At 35.6% G+C, this 17,622-nt stretch overlaps 1 protein-coding gene across 7 annotated transcripts in view; it reads right to left on the bottom strand.

The window, feature by feature from the left end:
• DOCK4 (dedicator of cytokinesis 4) overlaps window positions 1-17,622 on the bottom strand; it is a 232,705-nt gene that overhangs the window by 128,213 nt on the left and 86,870 nt on the right. For all 7 annotated transcript variants that reach the window (XM_015854079.2, XM_015854108.2, XM_015854097.2 and 4 more), the window contains exons 7-8: window positions 13,498-13,582; window positions 11,704-11,855 (exon numbers count right to left, since the gene is read on the bottom strand). In XM_015854079.2, coding sequence (XP_015709565.2) covers window positions 11,704-11,855; window positions 13,498-13,582 — 237 coding nt within the window. The remainder of the gene's footprint in view (window positions 1-11,703; window positions 11,856-13,497; window positions 13,583-17,622) is intronic.

The following is a 17,622-nucleotide window of genomic DNA, read 5'->3' as shown; positions in this document are numbered from 1 at the left end:
GAAATTCAGCTTGAAGAGAGCAAGAGGAATTGGTAAAGTTGAAAGGAATTTAATAACCCATCCAAAAGCCCAAAGGTTCCTGTGTATTCGTCTACATTTGGCAGCTTATAAACAGCAATGCTGTGTTGTTTTGTGATGTCTCTGCCTTTTATCAGTACCCAGGACAATAAGTTCTTGCTAAGATGATCTGTAAGCCCATCAGAACACCTCTGCTGTTAAACATTTCTGATGATTACTTCAGCTGGTCACAAATACATCACGAGTGGTGCACATACACACCTCTATTCTAAAACTCCACTCATTTTTAAACAATAACCTACCATTTAAGCTCCAAGTGGTAAAACACCAGCTACAGGAGAGGTCGCTCCTTGCAGTGTTTCTATCACAGCAATTAGAAACAATAATTTCTCCTGTTGCTTTTAAGTTTTTACACTGCAATCAGTATGAAAGTTATTTGTTAATACTTAAGGAAGACCTACTCCAGATCAAAGGTTTCTCTTGGATTAGTTTATCTGCTTTAAAATGGCTATATCTATCCAAGAGAATCTCTATATAAATGAGCATCATTACTCCTGCCACGGCAAGAAGAAGATATCACAGAATCTCTGAAACATTTCTTTCACTGAAAATGAAATTTTGTAAGAGGAACTGAAATATGTGATGAAACAGCTAATATCTAACGCACTTCAACTGGGAATAATTAATGTGTATTTGATTATTTAAGAGCATACTAAAAATACAATGAAAGAAACAAGTTATGTCTTCCCATAAATACAAAAACTTTAAAGAAATGAACAAAGAAAACCTTCCAAAAACATTTTCTTGCTATACTATGCTTATGCCTATCTTTGGCAACTCATTCCTATCCCATTCTACCTCCCTTATGAAATGCTATCCACAGATATAGTTTCTTTGCTAGAAATTCTCCCTTACAAATGTTAAACTGTTAAAAGCTCCTGTATAAGCATTAAGCAAGAAAGCCTAAGCAGTCAGGCCAATGCAAACTGTCTTGATGACATGCCAACTCCTCAAAAAGCACTTGGAATACTACCCTGAAGCAAGAGGTTATTATTCTCTTACAGATCAGGAATGGTTTGAATTTAAAAAGCAATTTATCAAAATTCTCTGTAATCACAGAAAATTACACAGTATTTTACAAATTTAGACTGATGGAATGATCTGTAAAAATAAGTACTATTAAAACATATAGACTGCCTTAAAACCAGGATTAACTTTTCTGATCACTTGGCAATGAGTGGCTGTGAAGATCTGTACGAAAGACATTTATTACAGAAGGCACCAAGACCAAAATGTTTTGAGGACACAGCTGTGCCAAACATTCCTTTTGTACACATTCTGCCTGCAACATAAATCACATCTGCTTATACTGCCACTAGTGGCAAGTAAATAAAACTGAGCTACCAAAAGATATATTTTTGCTATTGATATCTGAGTGCCATGCACATGAGATGCTAAGCTAAACTGTACTTTCTAGAAGACACACTGGAGTAATTTTCAACTTAAATGGAATACCATCTGTAGAGAAAGGCTACTATAAAACAGGTAAAAATATCCAGCGCTTTTACCTTCCTTCAAACAGACCATTAGAAGGAAAGTAGGCATTCCCCAGAATACCAAGTGGCATAATGAAGAAACATGGTAGAGATATAGAGATCTCTGTAAGATACACACCCACCGATTTTGGAATTTCTCATTGGTCAGGATATGTTCCTGTGAAGTTTCTAAATCCCAAGCAGACTTTTCAGGTCAAAAGCAAACTCAGGACAAAGAATTAAAAGAAATCCTTGTTACACTGTGAGAGGCAAGTTGCACGAACATGGTAACTGACAGACTCTAGTTCCAATGATTTATTATTGACTTTAAATGTCAAGCTACTAGTTAGCACAAGTGTTTCTACTCTTCCTTAGGAGTTGTTTTTCACTGTAAAACAAATGCAAATGTAACTAATTGGGCAAACTAACTGACTAGACCAGCACTATAGCATTCTTCCTTCTGGTGTGAAGGAAATCTACAGCAGGGAGTTTAATTCAGTATTCTCAGGCAAAGAGCATCATTCACTTGACACACAACTTTACATTTCCAATTTGGAGTCATCCACCTGACTGCAACCAAGAAACATCTTTGCTTCTCTTCTCTTGATGACTCCTACTCCAGAATTTCTCCTCACTCCAGGATCAAGAGATGCCCTATGACTTCTGTTACTTCCCTATGCTGCCAAGAAAGGCCAGAATATATTCTTGCACATCAGAATCTTTCTGTTCACAATGGATAACAGGAAAAAACATTGCATGATTTTGGAAGGGAAGCTTTTAAAGTTTCTGGAAGTTCAAGTTTCTCCTTCAAGCTGCTTCTTATAACTATATATATTTACTTCTACTTATAGTCACATCAAATACAGTCTTGCTCATATGTGTAAATTACCAGGTACCTTATCACAAACAAACCCAATAGTAGTGAGTACATCAGTCATATAAAGGATAATATGAAAATGAAAAAAACAGCCACCTTATTCAATGAAGTACACATTGCTGTTAACCATTCTGTGAGATATTTTGATATTTTTATTCCTAATGTGTAAGGGATTGTTAAAAGGGTAATGGCCCCTCTTGCAAACACTATGAGTCCTGAATGAGTAGAATAAAATCAGGCTCCTTTTGTATTGCCTTGTTTCAAAAGAGGAACAAAACAGAGTAAAAAGTGACTCAACTAGAATGAAGGACATCAAAATAGCCAGCAAAGCCAAGATGCATCATCTCTTCTGCATCTATAAGACTGGGGGATCAGTGAGACCCTTTAAAATTAAATTTGGAAATGCGCTGATTTTGTGTAATTCACAGTGTTATAATTTGAATATGCACAAGATTAAAAATGCTTGCACGTGCTGCACATGAAACTAGAAATAACACTGAACCTGAACTAATACTGTGGTCCTGTAAAAGTGCAAAATACATGTGGAAATATTGTAAAGGAGACATGGCCCTAAGTTAGTTCATTTCTTTCACTTCCCCTGTCACTTCCTCTGCCAGAAGTGCTGCTAGCTCCTGTAGCTCAAATCCTGCCCAGGATCCAAGGCTGCTTCAAGACAGAAAGCATTCATAGAAAATGTTGAGCTATTCAAGTAACAAATAATTTCCAAGGAATGCTGTTTAAGTGTAGGTTACGCATGTTACGAAGGCAGCACCAATAGGCAGCTGGGTCTTTTGGTTCTTAACGGAAATGTAGCTTCTCATTCTTCTCAACTTTTTAACCCTGTTAGATAATAACTACCCTATAACTGCCATACTAAAGCACTGCACCACTTATCGTTCTTTGCCCTGAATTTCCAAATCACAGTGGCTAGTGAACTGCTCCTCACAGCTACATGCAACAAATTCTTCATAGATAGATGATCACATACATAGGATATGCTTGTACTTTTTAAATAACTAGCATAGTGTGTTAGATAACACACCATACTGTTTCACAAGTATATTTTTCCATCTTCATGGCTTAGTGTCCCACATTACTGAGAAGCAAGAAAGAATTCATCTATTTGAGTGCTGATGTCTGGAGAACTGATCCTGAGTTGATTTACATGTTTAAAGTAATACTGACTCCTTGAGCTCTAGCTCAACAGATGCCACAATGCAGCTTGCAAAGAAGAAAGACATCTCAGGTTCAGAACAGTGAGACTTCTGGGAGACAAAATTAAATCATTACACTTGAGAGGTGTCCAAGCTCTCTCCTCTTTGCTGTTGTCCTGACTGTCAAGTAACACTAGCCAATTCTGTAAATTTCTAGTGAGAGGGATGGTTAGAAGTTGGTTTATTTGAGCTGCCATAATACACATCATTCTCTGATATGGGCAGGTAGGGGAAAGAGCATTTGTTTCTTAAATGGAAAAAAAATAACATCATGGAAAACAAAGTATATATATATGGTACTTATATATATGTTCAATTTTGTTTTTTTCCACAGTTGAATAAACAGTACCATGTATACTATCTCTTGTGTTAGAATAGTGTTGTCTTCATATAAGACTCAAATAATGGTATTAGTCATTCATTTCCTTGTACACATACACCCTATTGCGTGTTGACAGGTTTATAAGGATGCAGTGGCAGCCGTGGTATATATATAAAACACAAATCAGCAAATATTTTGATCCATTGACCATGGCTTTCAGTTTTCAGCAAATGATAAAAATGATTTAAGTAATTACATGAAAGAAGAAATACATTACAAGGTTAATGATGTGTATGAATGCCAGTAAGAAGTTGAGGCTGAAAGTACAACAAATGAAGAGTAATCTGCTTAATCTTTGATACAGTATAGAGTCAACACAGTCCTTAAACATATAACCAAAAGCTTACAGAATAGAAAATGTAGGTTACTTTTATTTGCCTTGGATAAGCAGTCTATTCCTCTTTGTGTTGATGAAGAATCTGCGCTCATTTGAGGACAATATGATAGTAACAAACAAGGTTGTTCAAGGTGACAGAAAGAGGAGGATTAGCATGCCTGCTTATCTCTGCTTCTCCCACCGATGTGGCCAGAGGCATCAATCATTTGTGATAAGACATTCATATCATATTGACACAGACACAAAGTGTGTATCAGTGAAGGAAATTCTTAACACGCTCCATCTTTCTAAAGTGCTGCCTTAAAATTGCTCTATTAATAGCATTGCTATTTGGAGAAAATGATAACATTAAGAAAGTGGCTTAGAGAAGATACAGCTAGACAAGAACCGCGTGTGCCACTGCAGATTTAAGGAAAAAATGTCAGCGTTCTACTGCAGTATGTTGTTGTAACAAACAGAAGCACAAACACTACATAAATGTAAAGGTCAGCAAAACAACTGGGACTTTGGGCAGGAGATGGAGCAGCATCCTCATACATATCATCAATAACAAGAACAAAGCCCACTTATCTGAACAAATGCAGGTAACTGGCTTAACACCCTCCATTCCCTTTTTCATAGTGCACCCTTCAAGATGCTAATTGCCTGTGTCTCTAAATTTCAGTAAAGAAACTGACAGGATTTTTGGGTAGTGATGTACAACAAATAGAAATATGGTCTTACAATAGCTATGCTGGAAAGGTACATATTTCAGAGGACACAGAGATATCGGACTTTTGGAAAGCAGAATTCATTTGCTAGACTTTTTTTGTGTGTGTATGTGTAGCATCAGAACATTATTTTGGCAAAAAATAAAATTAGACTCTCAGTGAATAATACACACAATCTTGAAAACAGCAAAGTTGGTAAGAAAAAAGGTGGAGAGGTCTTTCAAACATAAACAATACATAAAACAATATATACCTTTTATTGAATGATTTGTCTCAGAGCTCCAGTGCCCTGAGGCCAGCTTCTTCTGGTTACACTAAAGTCACAATTTCCACAACAAACTGCTGGACTTTGTAAATGACATGAGCATAACCAGGGGAAAAAATATACGATGATCAGACGTCCTTTGTTACTCCAAAAATCTAACAGTGCAAACTGTGATCTGTGTCATCTGTTAAGCCTGTACTATAGACTTGGTACATGCAACCTCACTGCTGGTACATTTACTAAACGTTTATGCTGGTGAGAAAATAAGATGCCGACTAAGCCTATAACCATCACCACATACTTTGATACTGTGTTGATAAGTGTTGGGAATCTTCACACTCTGAATTTACAGAAGAAAAGCTACCAGTTATTTTTTTAGAATAGAAAAATATCAAAAACTTCCTAAATGCCATAAATAATCACACATTACAACAGATTTAGAAACTGGCTAATGAAGAACACAAGAATGTTGAACTCATATGAAATGTTCTAGAAAACACACATTTCCAGTCTTCTTTTGGAGATCCACAGTATCTTATTATGTGCCAGGAGTTTAAATTATGTATTTTTCTGTAAGTTCTCCTCACACTAAAATCAACTTAAATCAGGCATCTAAAATCCTATTTAACTAAGAAAATGTTTTTTTAATGTAACTGTAATGGTTAACACTCAAGGTAAAAAGTGACAGAATTAAAGCTGAGATGCCCCATGTTCCACACGAATTTCCTCTGTTCAAATCATAATCCTGTAATATTCACTTTATTTATGCTATTTTAAGATCTACATCATCAGCTTAGTTTATATCAGATTCTTGCTTTTGAAGAAAATCTCTTGGTTGTCTCCATAATGCGTGTTTTGAGTCACAATCCAAAATAGTTTTAGTGAATTGGATTTCTCCAGGATTAAACTGGAAGACAGACTCTCACCATTGCAGGGCATTCAGATCACACAACCTCATAAATTGTCTTTACTAAAATCCTCAGAACATTTACAGATGTTAACACTGGGCTCTGAGCATCTGCTGCTGTTCTGCAACTCCCACTGGCCCCGACTGCCTGTACACTGCAGTCTTACAGTAAATTTAGATGACATGAAACGAATCTTCAAAGTTCAGTATTCAATTGATAAACCCTTTGGATTTTGCTTTTCTCAAACATTAGCTGAGCATGCCAGATTCAAGGAGCAGATTTTATGAGAGCACTTTAGAACAACACTAATTAACTATTATCTGGACTCTTGACAGATCTAGACTGAGCGTGCTTGAGACAACGCACTTTAGAATAGGCTATGATGCTGTATACCTGAAAAGACAACTTTTCATTTTTTTTAAAGAACTAAGATGAAGAATACACAAACAAGGCTTTTGACTGGAACAGAAATAGAAAGAGAAGAAGAATATAAGGTAAGAAGACACAACAGCGCATAGAACAAAGAGTTTCACTGGGACAAGTCATATGACTGCACCATGTTAAATTAGAGCCATTCACAAATTTACCAAGTACCATGCAGGGACTTTTCCCTTTCTAAGAAAGAGAAGTTGCAAAGCAAGAAGAACAGAAAGCAAAACAATATAGAAGAACACATCAGAGAAAACTTTGGAAGTCATCAGGGGCTGACTTCACCTTCATACTGTTAATCTAAAGGATAATGCAAACCATTCCTACAGTTAGGTTAGCTAGACAATACATATATATACATATGCATACACACAGAGTCAAGACAAGTTACTATGTACTAACTAGGCAGAATATTACAGCTGTAGTTTTCATGAAGCATGTACACACGTCATCACTCAGATTTAAACCTGACGATCAAGAGAAAACTTCTAGTTTTCTAGCTTCCACATGAAGTAAATGCTCTTTATAATGCCTAGCTTTTTAAAGCATGAAAGCATGTATTAAAATCAGTGTAATTATAAAAATACAGAAATACTCTGCAAAGTAATATTAACTGTAACACTTTATTGGCAATAATAAGGTCATAAATAACCCTGTATTTCACTACTACATAATTAATGCAACAGAACTGATGCTTTTACAAACACCAATATGATTAAAAAATTAATTTTTAATAGTAATTTCCATCCACAAACAAAATTCAAGAATAGTATCTCACAGCATCCCAAACAAACGTTAAGATTGCAATGCAGTTATCACAAAAGAACATTTATCTCTAGCTTCCAAAATTCAAGAGAAAAAAATCTGTTGCCCAAATTGTGCATTGAGTACACAAGGTGAATGCAAGCAAAACATCACAGATGCTACAAATCTAGAGAAGCCCTTAGATTGGAAGCCTGAAGGTCAAACACTGACCTTGTCTCTCCCAGCATCACTGAATCTTTGTCCCTACTTGACTTCTTCTCTGAGCAAGTCACTATGTTCTACATCACGGTTTCTCACATCTCACCTGAAAAGCTATTATTAGCTGACTCTTTGTACATAGAGGAAAGATTGTGAGCTGTTAAAAAGAAAAATTATTTCAAAACGATGTAGTTACAGATTTACTAAATTTTCCTTTCATTCAAAGCACTAAAATATTAAGGTACATTATCGAAATCATAAAAATGGTTTTACGTTTTAATTTCTGTTATATACTTGAACAGGTACTTGCCTAGGAATACACTTGTAGGTCACACACAATCAGAAGATCAGTTTATCAGAACAGTATTCCTTACCTTACCTTATCCTTCAGATAATCCTTTTTATTATCATTAACAATTTCAAAATACATTGAAGCGACAATTCTAATTTGCACACACGTGTACCAAAACTTTTTAATCCCCCTACTGTAAAATTCATTCAGGGGACTTCTCTTTATAGATTCCACTGTGTGAGGCTAATGGAAAGAAGTCAGATAACATTGAATATTCTCTGAAGAGGATAAAAAATTCTTGATTGTGAGGGTGACAGAGCACTGAAATAGGCTGCCTAGAAAGGTTGTAGAATCTTTCTCTGGAGACAGAATATGCTGCATTTCTTCTTGAATACTGCTAATTGTTTAAGACCAGGGAATCCTACACCCAGCCTGCTTTTCCTTGCACTAGCCTTCAACTGGACTAGGGAAGTTGCTAGACTGAAACTTCTTAGAGAGCTGCTGTTCTGTAGATACTTGCCTCACATTACTACCTACAACCACAATTCATTTCACTGATGATACTTGAACAAACTTTTCTGAGCAAAAAACTTCACTGAATTTACGAAACAGGTAATGTAAAACAAAGAATGGTTTGGAAAAAAATAATCTATCAACAAGAAAACACAGACAATATTGGTTCTAGTCCCCCAATAGCTTTTAAAGCTGCTATTTCAATTGCATGAACTTGGGGTTAATAAAAAATGAAACAAGTATATACAGAGATCATATGCTTTCAGGGTGATCTGATAAGAAGCTGAGGTAGTCTAAGATAAAAGAAAAATCAGAACAGAAATTCTATCATTAAACCTCAATTCTTCCCTTTTTACTTTCTCCACATGAACTTCTTCAAGGGGCAACAGAGATCACCCATTTTATGCATATTTACGTCAGCTGGACAATGAACATTAGATTGAAATCTACATGAAGCCACAGTTTTGGAGCAATTCTATCTATGGGCTTATACTTAGCATTGTGCATTCCAACTGTCATGTTCAAGCAAGCAGGATTACCACCTGAGGAAAACCTGGTACACACATAGCACTTGCAAAACTAAAATTTATGTAAAAAGTAAAAAATCCCAAAGAAATGAAACCCCCCCCATTCTAATACCATAAAACTGAATCCATACCATAATACATACCATAACCACAAAACTGAAGACATACATTATAAGTGATGTATATTCCTATATTTTTATTTTGAACCAAATATCTGTCAAATGTTCTGTTTCAGGACATACATTGCCATATATTGTTTCTGAGTTTTATCTGTGCTGTTAACAAGAGTTTCATCTAGTATTTTTATTGCTTTCTTTCTTGTGGGCTGCCTAGCAATGACTTAGGAAACCAATAAACAAATCACCCAGGTAGGTTGTGACAGACCTTAAGGTAATGTTAAACACAGCTTTCTGACATGCTAATATCATCCAGAACTAGCAGATGATTACATCAGTCCAGGTATCACACTTTGCAGCTCACACACCTCTGTTACTGCCAATAGGCCTTGTCTTCATTGCAGGGTGTGAAGCTCAGTAACCAATGACTGCAAACACAGCCTCTTCTCATACATAATCTCCTCCGGGTTTATCGCCTGCATATGTCAGCACTACCAAGGGCATAAAGATCTCTGAAATATTCTGTCAATTTGTACTGAATGAAATATCATACTACTACATACTTTACACTAATTTATGTTCTCTAACAAGAAGTCAACTGACTGAAATGGAGATTAGGTGTGGAAACATATTAAGAAAGAGCATAAAAGCCATGTCAGCAAGACCAACCAGCCTTGGTTTAACTCTTGGACAATGTGGTTATGCTGCTTGAATATCTAGTTCACAACGACCACAGCTTGGACACATCTGTATTGCAACCCGTGCTATGATACATATCTACCTTGAAATTAAATCCATTCTTACAAAAACTCCCTTGTTTTTATTTTTTTCAGTGTGTCGTAGGGGTTCTTGCTTGCCAGATTTTTAATTTGTGAGAGGTATGGAGGTGTGCGTGCTTGTTTTACAGACAGTAACAAACTGTATCCACAAAGTTCATCTTGTCATTCCTTCCATGCTCTAGAAGGCAGTTTGGATTCATGACAACACACTTCTTCAGGGTTTGACAGTAATGGGATGAGGAAGTTCACACATAATAAAGCAGCTACAAATAGACACTGGAGTCAGGAATCAATACCTAAAGGTCAGATCACAGCAAGCATGTGACAAACAGCTCTAGAATTTGTGCTTTCGTGTGAATGTGAAATCCAATCCATTTGCTTTCATACGACCACTAGTGCCATAACCTTGTTCTCAGCAATCCATAACACTCAAATTGTTTTCTGTCAAGGTTTGAAGCTCTCATCTAAATCCATCACCTGCTATGCCATTCACTGAAATGAACACAAAAGATGTGTCCTGATGCACATTTAATTCTCAGAAATGACAGCAAACTGTTTTTGGTGACTAATGTCCAAAGTGCATTCCAGGTCAGTATTTAGCAGCTGATGTTCTAACAATTTAAAGATTTCATTAGCTATAAAAATCAATTTATCCTGTATAAACTTCCTTCAAATAGTGGGTAGCTATTTTGCACAACTACAAAGCACACAAATCATTTTGTCAAATTCTGTCTAATGTGCATGTGCAACACCCTGAATTCCTATTACCACAAGTATAAAAAAACAGTACAGTCATGGCTTTGTACACATTCTGAATAACATTTCCTATCCTATTAACTGGATTACTATATTAGGTTTTATTTCTATTTGAGCATTTATGTTCTGTTTTGTCTGAAGTGTTTTAAAAGTCTAGTCTTTCATTTCTCCGGTGGCTACCCTTAAACTAGACTGAGGTATGTTGCCTCCAGTACCTGTACTTTCTGTAGTGAGAACACAGAAAGAATACACCGAGTAATGACAAGCAGCAAATTCTGAATGAGAGCCTTCTGACCAGTTTTCCATCACCAATGTACGAGCATTTAGTGTGGCAATGCTCCTTCAGTCTTCCTGCCATATTTCTCATACAGAACTCAGAAGGCTCTTCCTCCAATTCTGCTCTCCCCCTATAAATCATATCCGCTAAGTGCATCATGATTCTGTTCATTCCCAGGTCCTCTCTCTTGGCCAGCGACATGCTAGGAACAGAAATAAGTACTGAACATTTAAAAACTAAAAGGATTCCAGTTCTAGGATAAGCAGAAGAATGGTTACAGGATCAGTTCCCAGATGGAAAAAAAAGCCTGCAAACTCTAAATGGATGTGAGATAGGTTTGACTGCTTCATTAAGAGCATGCACCTCAGGCTCCTATTATAAAAAGATTTCATAACTCACTAAGCTCTCTGGTTCGAGGTACCTAGGAGAATTTATCTTATAAATATTACAGAGCAAGCAACAGTTGTAAGTTTGAATGTGCACTGATTAGGAGAAAGGAAAATAGAGATACTAAAAAATAACTTCTGAGTCATAAAACTAATATTCAGTCTGTATGCTCAGATGTATAAATTTTCCCTCTCAAGTAAAACCAGATGAAAATTGAAATAAGTAAAAAAGGCAGAGAAAAATATATTATTTAAATCCAAAATGATAGTGGCAAATTTCAAGAATGGGAACTGGATTACAAGACAAAGCAAAAAAAACTTTTGCTTATTTCTAAATGTGAAATTGATTACCAAGATCAAAACAGACAGTGCAGACTGACAGTGTAAAATCAGTATCCCGCTGAAAAATCATACACTACCTGATGGGTCGATTTTCTTTACTATCAAAGAGTGAGAAGATTACTTCCAGTTCCTCTCCCAGATTGGAGCACATCAGACTCTTCATCTGAACAAAAAGATGGTGGCTGCTCGCTGGTACAGGCGTGTCTTTTTTTCGATGACGATGCTCCATCTAAACATATCACAAAAAACACAGTAGTCAGTTTGAATTAAATGTAAAGATCTCAGAACAAAACAAAAGGTAAAAAATACAATACTGGATTACTTTCTTATTCCCAATTTTTAAACTTTTAATTCAATATTATTTTGAATAGTACTTTGTTCTTTCTACTTTTTTTTTTAATGTAATAAAGACAAAGTAAGGAAGCCACTTTTCCAATGCTACACACCATAACTGTCCTTTGGAAAAGCCTCTAGAAGTTTGTCTGTTTGCTATTCCAAGAATTCCAACCAATTTTAAATGTCTGTGCTGGAACAACATCATATTTCATAACAGGTTTAACTAGTTAATGATCTGATATTCTACTAATCAAACACACAAAGAATGTTTTGGCAAGTGACTACATAGAAGTATTTTCAATGGAAAAAAATTACCCCCATAGTTTCGAATCTTTAGCAGAACATTATGTAAAAGTTACCATGTTCTCTTGATTTGACTTTACAGTTTATATCTTTACCATATTAGTCACTAATTAAGGTTATACTGTTATTCTCTTATGTCGTATCAAAACCAATTTTAAAACAGCAATCTTTATAAGTTCTTGAGCCCTCAAACCAAACTTATTTTGGATCTTTTCTTTTTCTCTTTATTTTTGAAAGAGTACTCCATGAGTTTTGCCATTAACTTTCTGGATTACTCTTCCTCTGTTTCTTCTTATGATTAATGTTTTCTCAGTGTTTGTCACTTAGTACTTCAATATAATTCCATAAGACTAAATATGATTTTGAACCTGCCCAAAGGCATACTGATTCCAGAGTGAATAAATTACTATTTGACTCGATAGCATACATTATCGAAATAAGTCATTAAAAATTATTAAACATTAAAATTTCGGCTCCATAACAAATTATCACAATTTCCCTCTGTTCTATATTCTGCATTAAATACATGCCTTAGCATAAATATAATTTAATTTAAACAAAAGATTGATCTTAAGCAAGTAAGGCTCAGAACTCTATTACTGTAACCCCGACAGTATCTTGAGCCCAGGCCTGTAGAAATGAATTGGGATGCTTTCTTAGACCTCATTTGATATAACATCAGAATAAGGAATACCAGTACTCTTTTTAGGAAACCAAGATGGGCTTTCATGCCCAAAGGAGAGCTTTTCTATGTAGCTGAGCAGCTATTATCATTAACATATTAGAAAAGATCAACAAGCCAATGTGATTAATAGTGACAATACCTGTACCACAAGCACGTTATTTTATTTCCACTAATGTTATCTAATGGGACTCATGGGCCAGTTAAAACACTAATGATGAAGAGTCTCATAAGCTTTTATTGATGATTAGATTCATGTTAGAACCCATAAGTGTAATGATATATCAGAAAACAAATCTGACAGTAAATAACACATGGAACATACACGCATACAGACAGATGATATAAAATCAAAGCATCCCATGCAGAGAAGATGAAAAAAATATTAAAAATAAATCTTCTTTCATCATAGTTAAACCCATTGCATTAACAAATTCCAGTGTATGTGAGCAAAAAAAAAAGGTACTTTTGATTAAGGAGAGGAAAAGTTATCATGAAAACCTCAGCATGTAATCTGTCGGCACAAGGACAGAGTATTAAATTCACATACCAGCCTGTAGAGCTCCGTAATGCTGATCTCTTCAGGATCCACCATAGCATATTCTTTTCTTGGAACTAAGTCAAGTCCCAGTTGTCTGTATAAGAAAAAGAGAAATAAAAGGATACTAAAAAGCACTAGAATAGCAGTAAGTAATTAGTTTCTACATACAAAGGAAATAAATTAAGAAATTTAAGTCATTTTCTTAATTTAACGTCAACATTGCATTTAACAAAGGAAATACTAATTGGCACTCCAAACTTGTTAGGAGGCTTTTTTGAAGTTCATGCGTGGTTCCTCTCTTTTCTTCACTTTGTAATAGTAATGGAATATCTTTTCCCACAATTTTTAATTCTATTTCACACCGCAGGCAACGTGCAATGGATGCCATCCTTAGTACTACTGTGGACATTACAGAATGAGAATTGCACTGGTATTGTTGTTTTGAATGAAACTGCAGAAGATAATAGAAAAAGAAAATCCATCCAATGTCAAATAATCAGTTTATTTCAAATTTGGACTGTATTGCATCAAAGCTGTTTGGCTGTGTCTCCCGAATGAAATAATTAAGTACACCTCAATCAACAGGAATAAAAAATATTTTCAGCATAGCAGCAAGTAATAAAGATCATATATGGGGCAGTCATGCTGAATTTAGAGAGATTAGAAAACTTAAAACTATCTGCTTTGAAAGAATGGGAATGGATGACTTCAGAAATCCATACAGTTCTGGTCAGGCAGCTCTTCCACTGCACTGGATGTTTAGGTTTTCATATAGCAGTGTTTCCAGAATCCTCTGAAATTCAATTAGTTCTACTACTGAGTAGTATTTAGTCAGAGTTTGACTGAAGAACCTACGGGCTGAAGAAAAGATTTTGGAAACAGCACCTCAGTGCCAAAAATTATTTCAAGTTCTCAAAAATTGTTAGAGAGTGCTTTACCCTGCTGATCTGATAGAAATTAAATAGCAGGGAATACAAAACCCTTCAAGTTGAAAAGCTGGAAATAAATGACATCGAAATTCACACTTAATAGAAAAAGTCTGCCATGACAGACATACTCATTTATGTAAAGTAAACTGTATACAGTGGCTGTACTCATTTTTGTTTGTTTGTTTTTAAGCTCCATACTTCAGACATAAAGTTATTTCACTACAGAAAGCTTTCAGTAAGTACATACTATAAATCTCATCACTTTCGCTCATGATGAATGAAAGTAGACTTGACATTGTTAGGCAAACATACATCTGTAGAGCTCATTAAGGGATTTTTTTTTATGGATTTAATCAAGCCAAAATTACATTTTGGACCTTCCTTTGTGTCACTCTTGCTATGCTTTTACAGTTTCTCTCAAAGGTTTTAACAGTTTTATCTGGTATTTAGAAGAAAACTATAAATTCCTCTTCATCTACCTAAATTCTATGGAAATTGAATTCTTAAGGAAATAAAAAATCTATTAACAAAAACAGAATACCCTTTATTTTACAGAGGAGACCTTAGGAGTAAAATAACTGGAAAGTTGTTTTTTGAATAATGAAGTAAGAAAGATTTGCCACAGTAGGAAGATAAGATGCATCGGAAATGAACTCAGAGATGGTCAATAAAGTCTGATGTCCAACAAAACTGCCTGTAGCATTCTTTCTGCTGCTTACTACAATAAATACAAACCCAGACTTGATTAAAAGAAAACAACATGATGAGAAGTATCCGTGGCATCTGCATAACAGATGTAACTGACACAAACACAAGTAGGTGCAAAGTGTTTTATTACTGATAGACAAAACTAAGGGTTCAAACATCTGACCTCAGAAAACTTATTTAGGAAATATTGCATTACTCTTCTACCTGTAAATTTAGAAAGCTGAGGAAAGTCCAGTTCTCATTATCTTGTTCTGTTTGAAGCAATTTACAATTTACAGCCATTTCTGTTTCTGTTTTTGTCCTGAACATCAGCCTTCATGCATGCTGAGTCTCCTTCATTACAATGAACTCCTGCACTGGAAGAAGCTTAACTTTTCTCTAAGCAGTCCCACAAAACAATCTTGTTACTTTCAGAACAGAATAATGCTTGAAAGCAAAAAGGGATTATTTTAAAACTCACGGGTCCTACGTGACTGCCTGACATCACTGGTTCAAAAACAGCCCAGATATGATAGCTGGGTTAAAGTGTCAGATGACAAATACCTGCATACAGCACTGCAACCACCTGTAGACATTGCAGCAGACACTTGCACAGAAATATATTAAAAACAAAACAAAACAAAACAAAACAACATACAGGCATTAAGCAGATCAGAGCAAATAAGAGTCTAAAGTTGAGCCAATTAGTAGCAGCTTAAGGTATTTGCTGTAACAGAATTTGGAGAATGTTGCATGGTTCAAAGTACAGGGAAAAAAACAATATTCCAGGAAAAAAAAAAAAGAAAAAAAAAAAAAAAAAAGAAAAGCCTCATTAGTATTTTGATGGTTCCACACCTGTTGAGTGGGGATAAAATACTAAGGATGAGATCCAAGTCACACTTATTCCTACTGAGAGCATTTCTTTCCACTATGAAAGCTGGAGTAACTGAAGTGTATTTCAGTCACAAGCTTCAAGGAATATACCCAGCTTTTTCAAAGGCTGATTCAGACTTCACAAGTTCTGTATTATTCTATTCAGGGTCACACATTCTGTAAAAAAGCTTGCTATAGAACAAGGTGCAGAGCACTGCTCTGAGCAGACTATCAGCCTGTATCAGGATATCATCCTGTTCAGGTATAAAAACCACTATTCCAAAAGTACAGGACTTCAATCTATGAGATTAGTTTACTTCTTTTGTTTTAGTTTAAACGGCTTTCCAAAATTTAATTTATTTTCTTAGACAAATCATAGAATCACCAAGGATGGAAAAGACCTTCAAGATCATCCAGTTCAAATGTTCACCTACCATCAGTATTTCCCCCTAAACCATATCCCCTAGTACAACATATAAATGTTTCTTGAACACCCTAAGGGACATTGACTCTGTCACCTCCCTTATGATCAAAGAAATCAAGTGTTTCTGTTATCTTCATGACCACATAAAACACCATTCTTACTGACAGTACCGCCTCAGGGTAGTGTGCCGTGAGGAAAAAGGGATGCTCCTATCACTCCTGATGCATTCCTGATGCAATCTTACACTTGTCCTTTAATTCCCAGGGACCTAGCAAAGTAACCAGGAGTGCTGCACTGAGGAGACAAATACGACACATGTAAGCAAGGGCTACAGATGTGACAACACAGTGTTACTATGGAGGAAGCACTGCAAAGCATGCTGTAGGTAACAGCAGCAAAATTTACTGCCTGTGGAGCCTATTTCAACTGGTCTCAGATTTCCAAACTCAAAGCAAAATCAGAAGCAAAAGCAAGGCAAGCATGCCAATGTCATCACATTTCACTTTCGCATTTTCCATACTACTGTCGGCTGCCCAACCACACCAAGCACACACTTCTTTACAAGAGAATGACAAGGCTTTGATGCTTCATTGCTACAAGAGCACAGACTCAGGCTGGCTTTGACTGCCATTGCAAGTATCACTGTGTTGTTAATCTGTGCTGTTGTTTTCACTAGTAATACTGGAGTTAAGAGCAGCCTACTGGGCTTATTGTTCTCATGGGTGAGGTATCTGGAACAGAAATTAGTTTATTGGCCTTTCAAACTATGCAAGATGGTAACAAGATCTGTGAAAGCTAAATACAGAAAGTGATTTAGAAATCATTTTCATCATCATGCATTACGCTAACAATTCTCTATCCCTACAAGTCTTTATACTGTTAGGCATTTAATAATACTGAAGAGATATTATTTGAAGTACATGGGTTTAAGACAAATGAAAATTTCTTGCTTTGAAAAAAAACCACAAAAACTTAGGAGAATATAACTGGGGCTATCAATTTTTGTCACTCAAATAAAAGAAAGATGCATAAAATAACATGAAGATGAATAGTAGAGATGAGTAAGTAGAAACTGAATCGTACAATGCAGATCAGGAAGATTAAGTAGTGTCAACCAATATAATTTCACTAAATACACAGAGATATGCTACACTGTGCTGAAAAAGAATCTGGCCAGATATGTTTTTAAAAGACTTAAAAGGAAACTGCAGAAATCCAGTA

This window comes from Coturnix japonica, chromosome 1 (genome assembly GCF_054131305.1).
Source record: "Coturnix japonica strain WE chromosome 1, WE-NBRP24, whole genome shotgun sequence".
Classification (NCBI taxonomy): Eukaryota; Metazoa; Chordata; class Aves; order Galliformes; family Phasianidae; genus Coturnix; species Coturnix japonica.
Note: the sequence above shows the minus strand (reverse complement) of the source record. Positions and strands in the feature narration are given on the sequence as shown.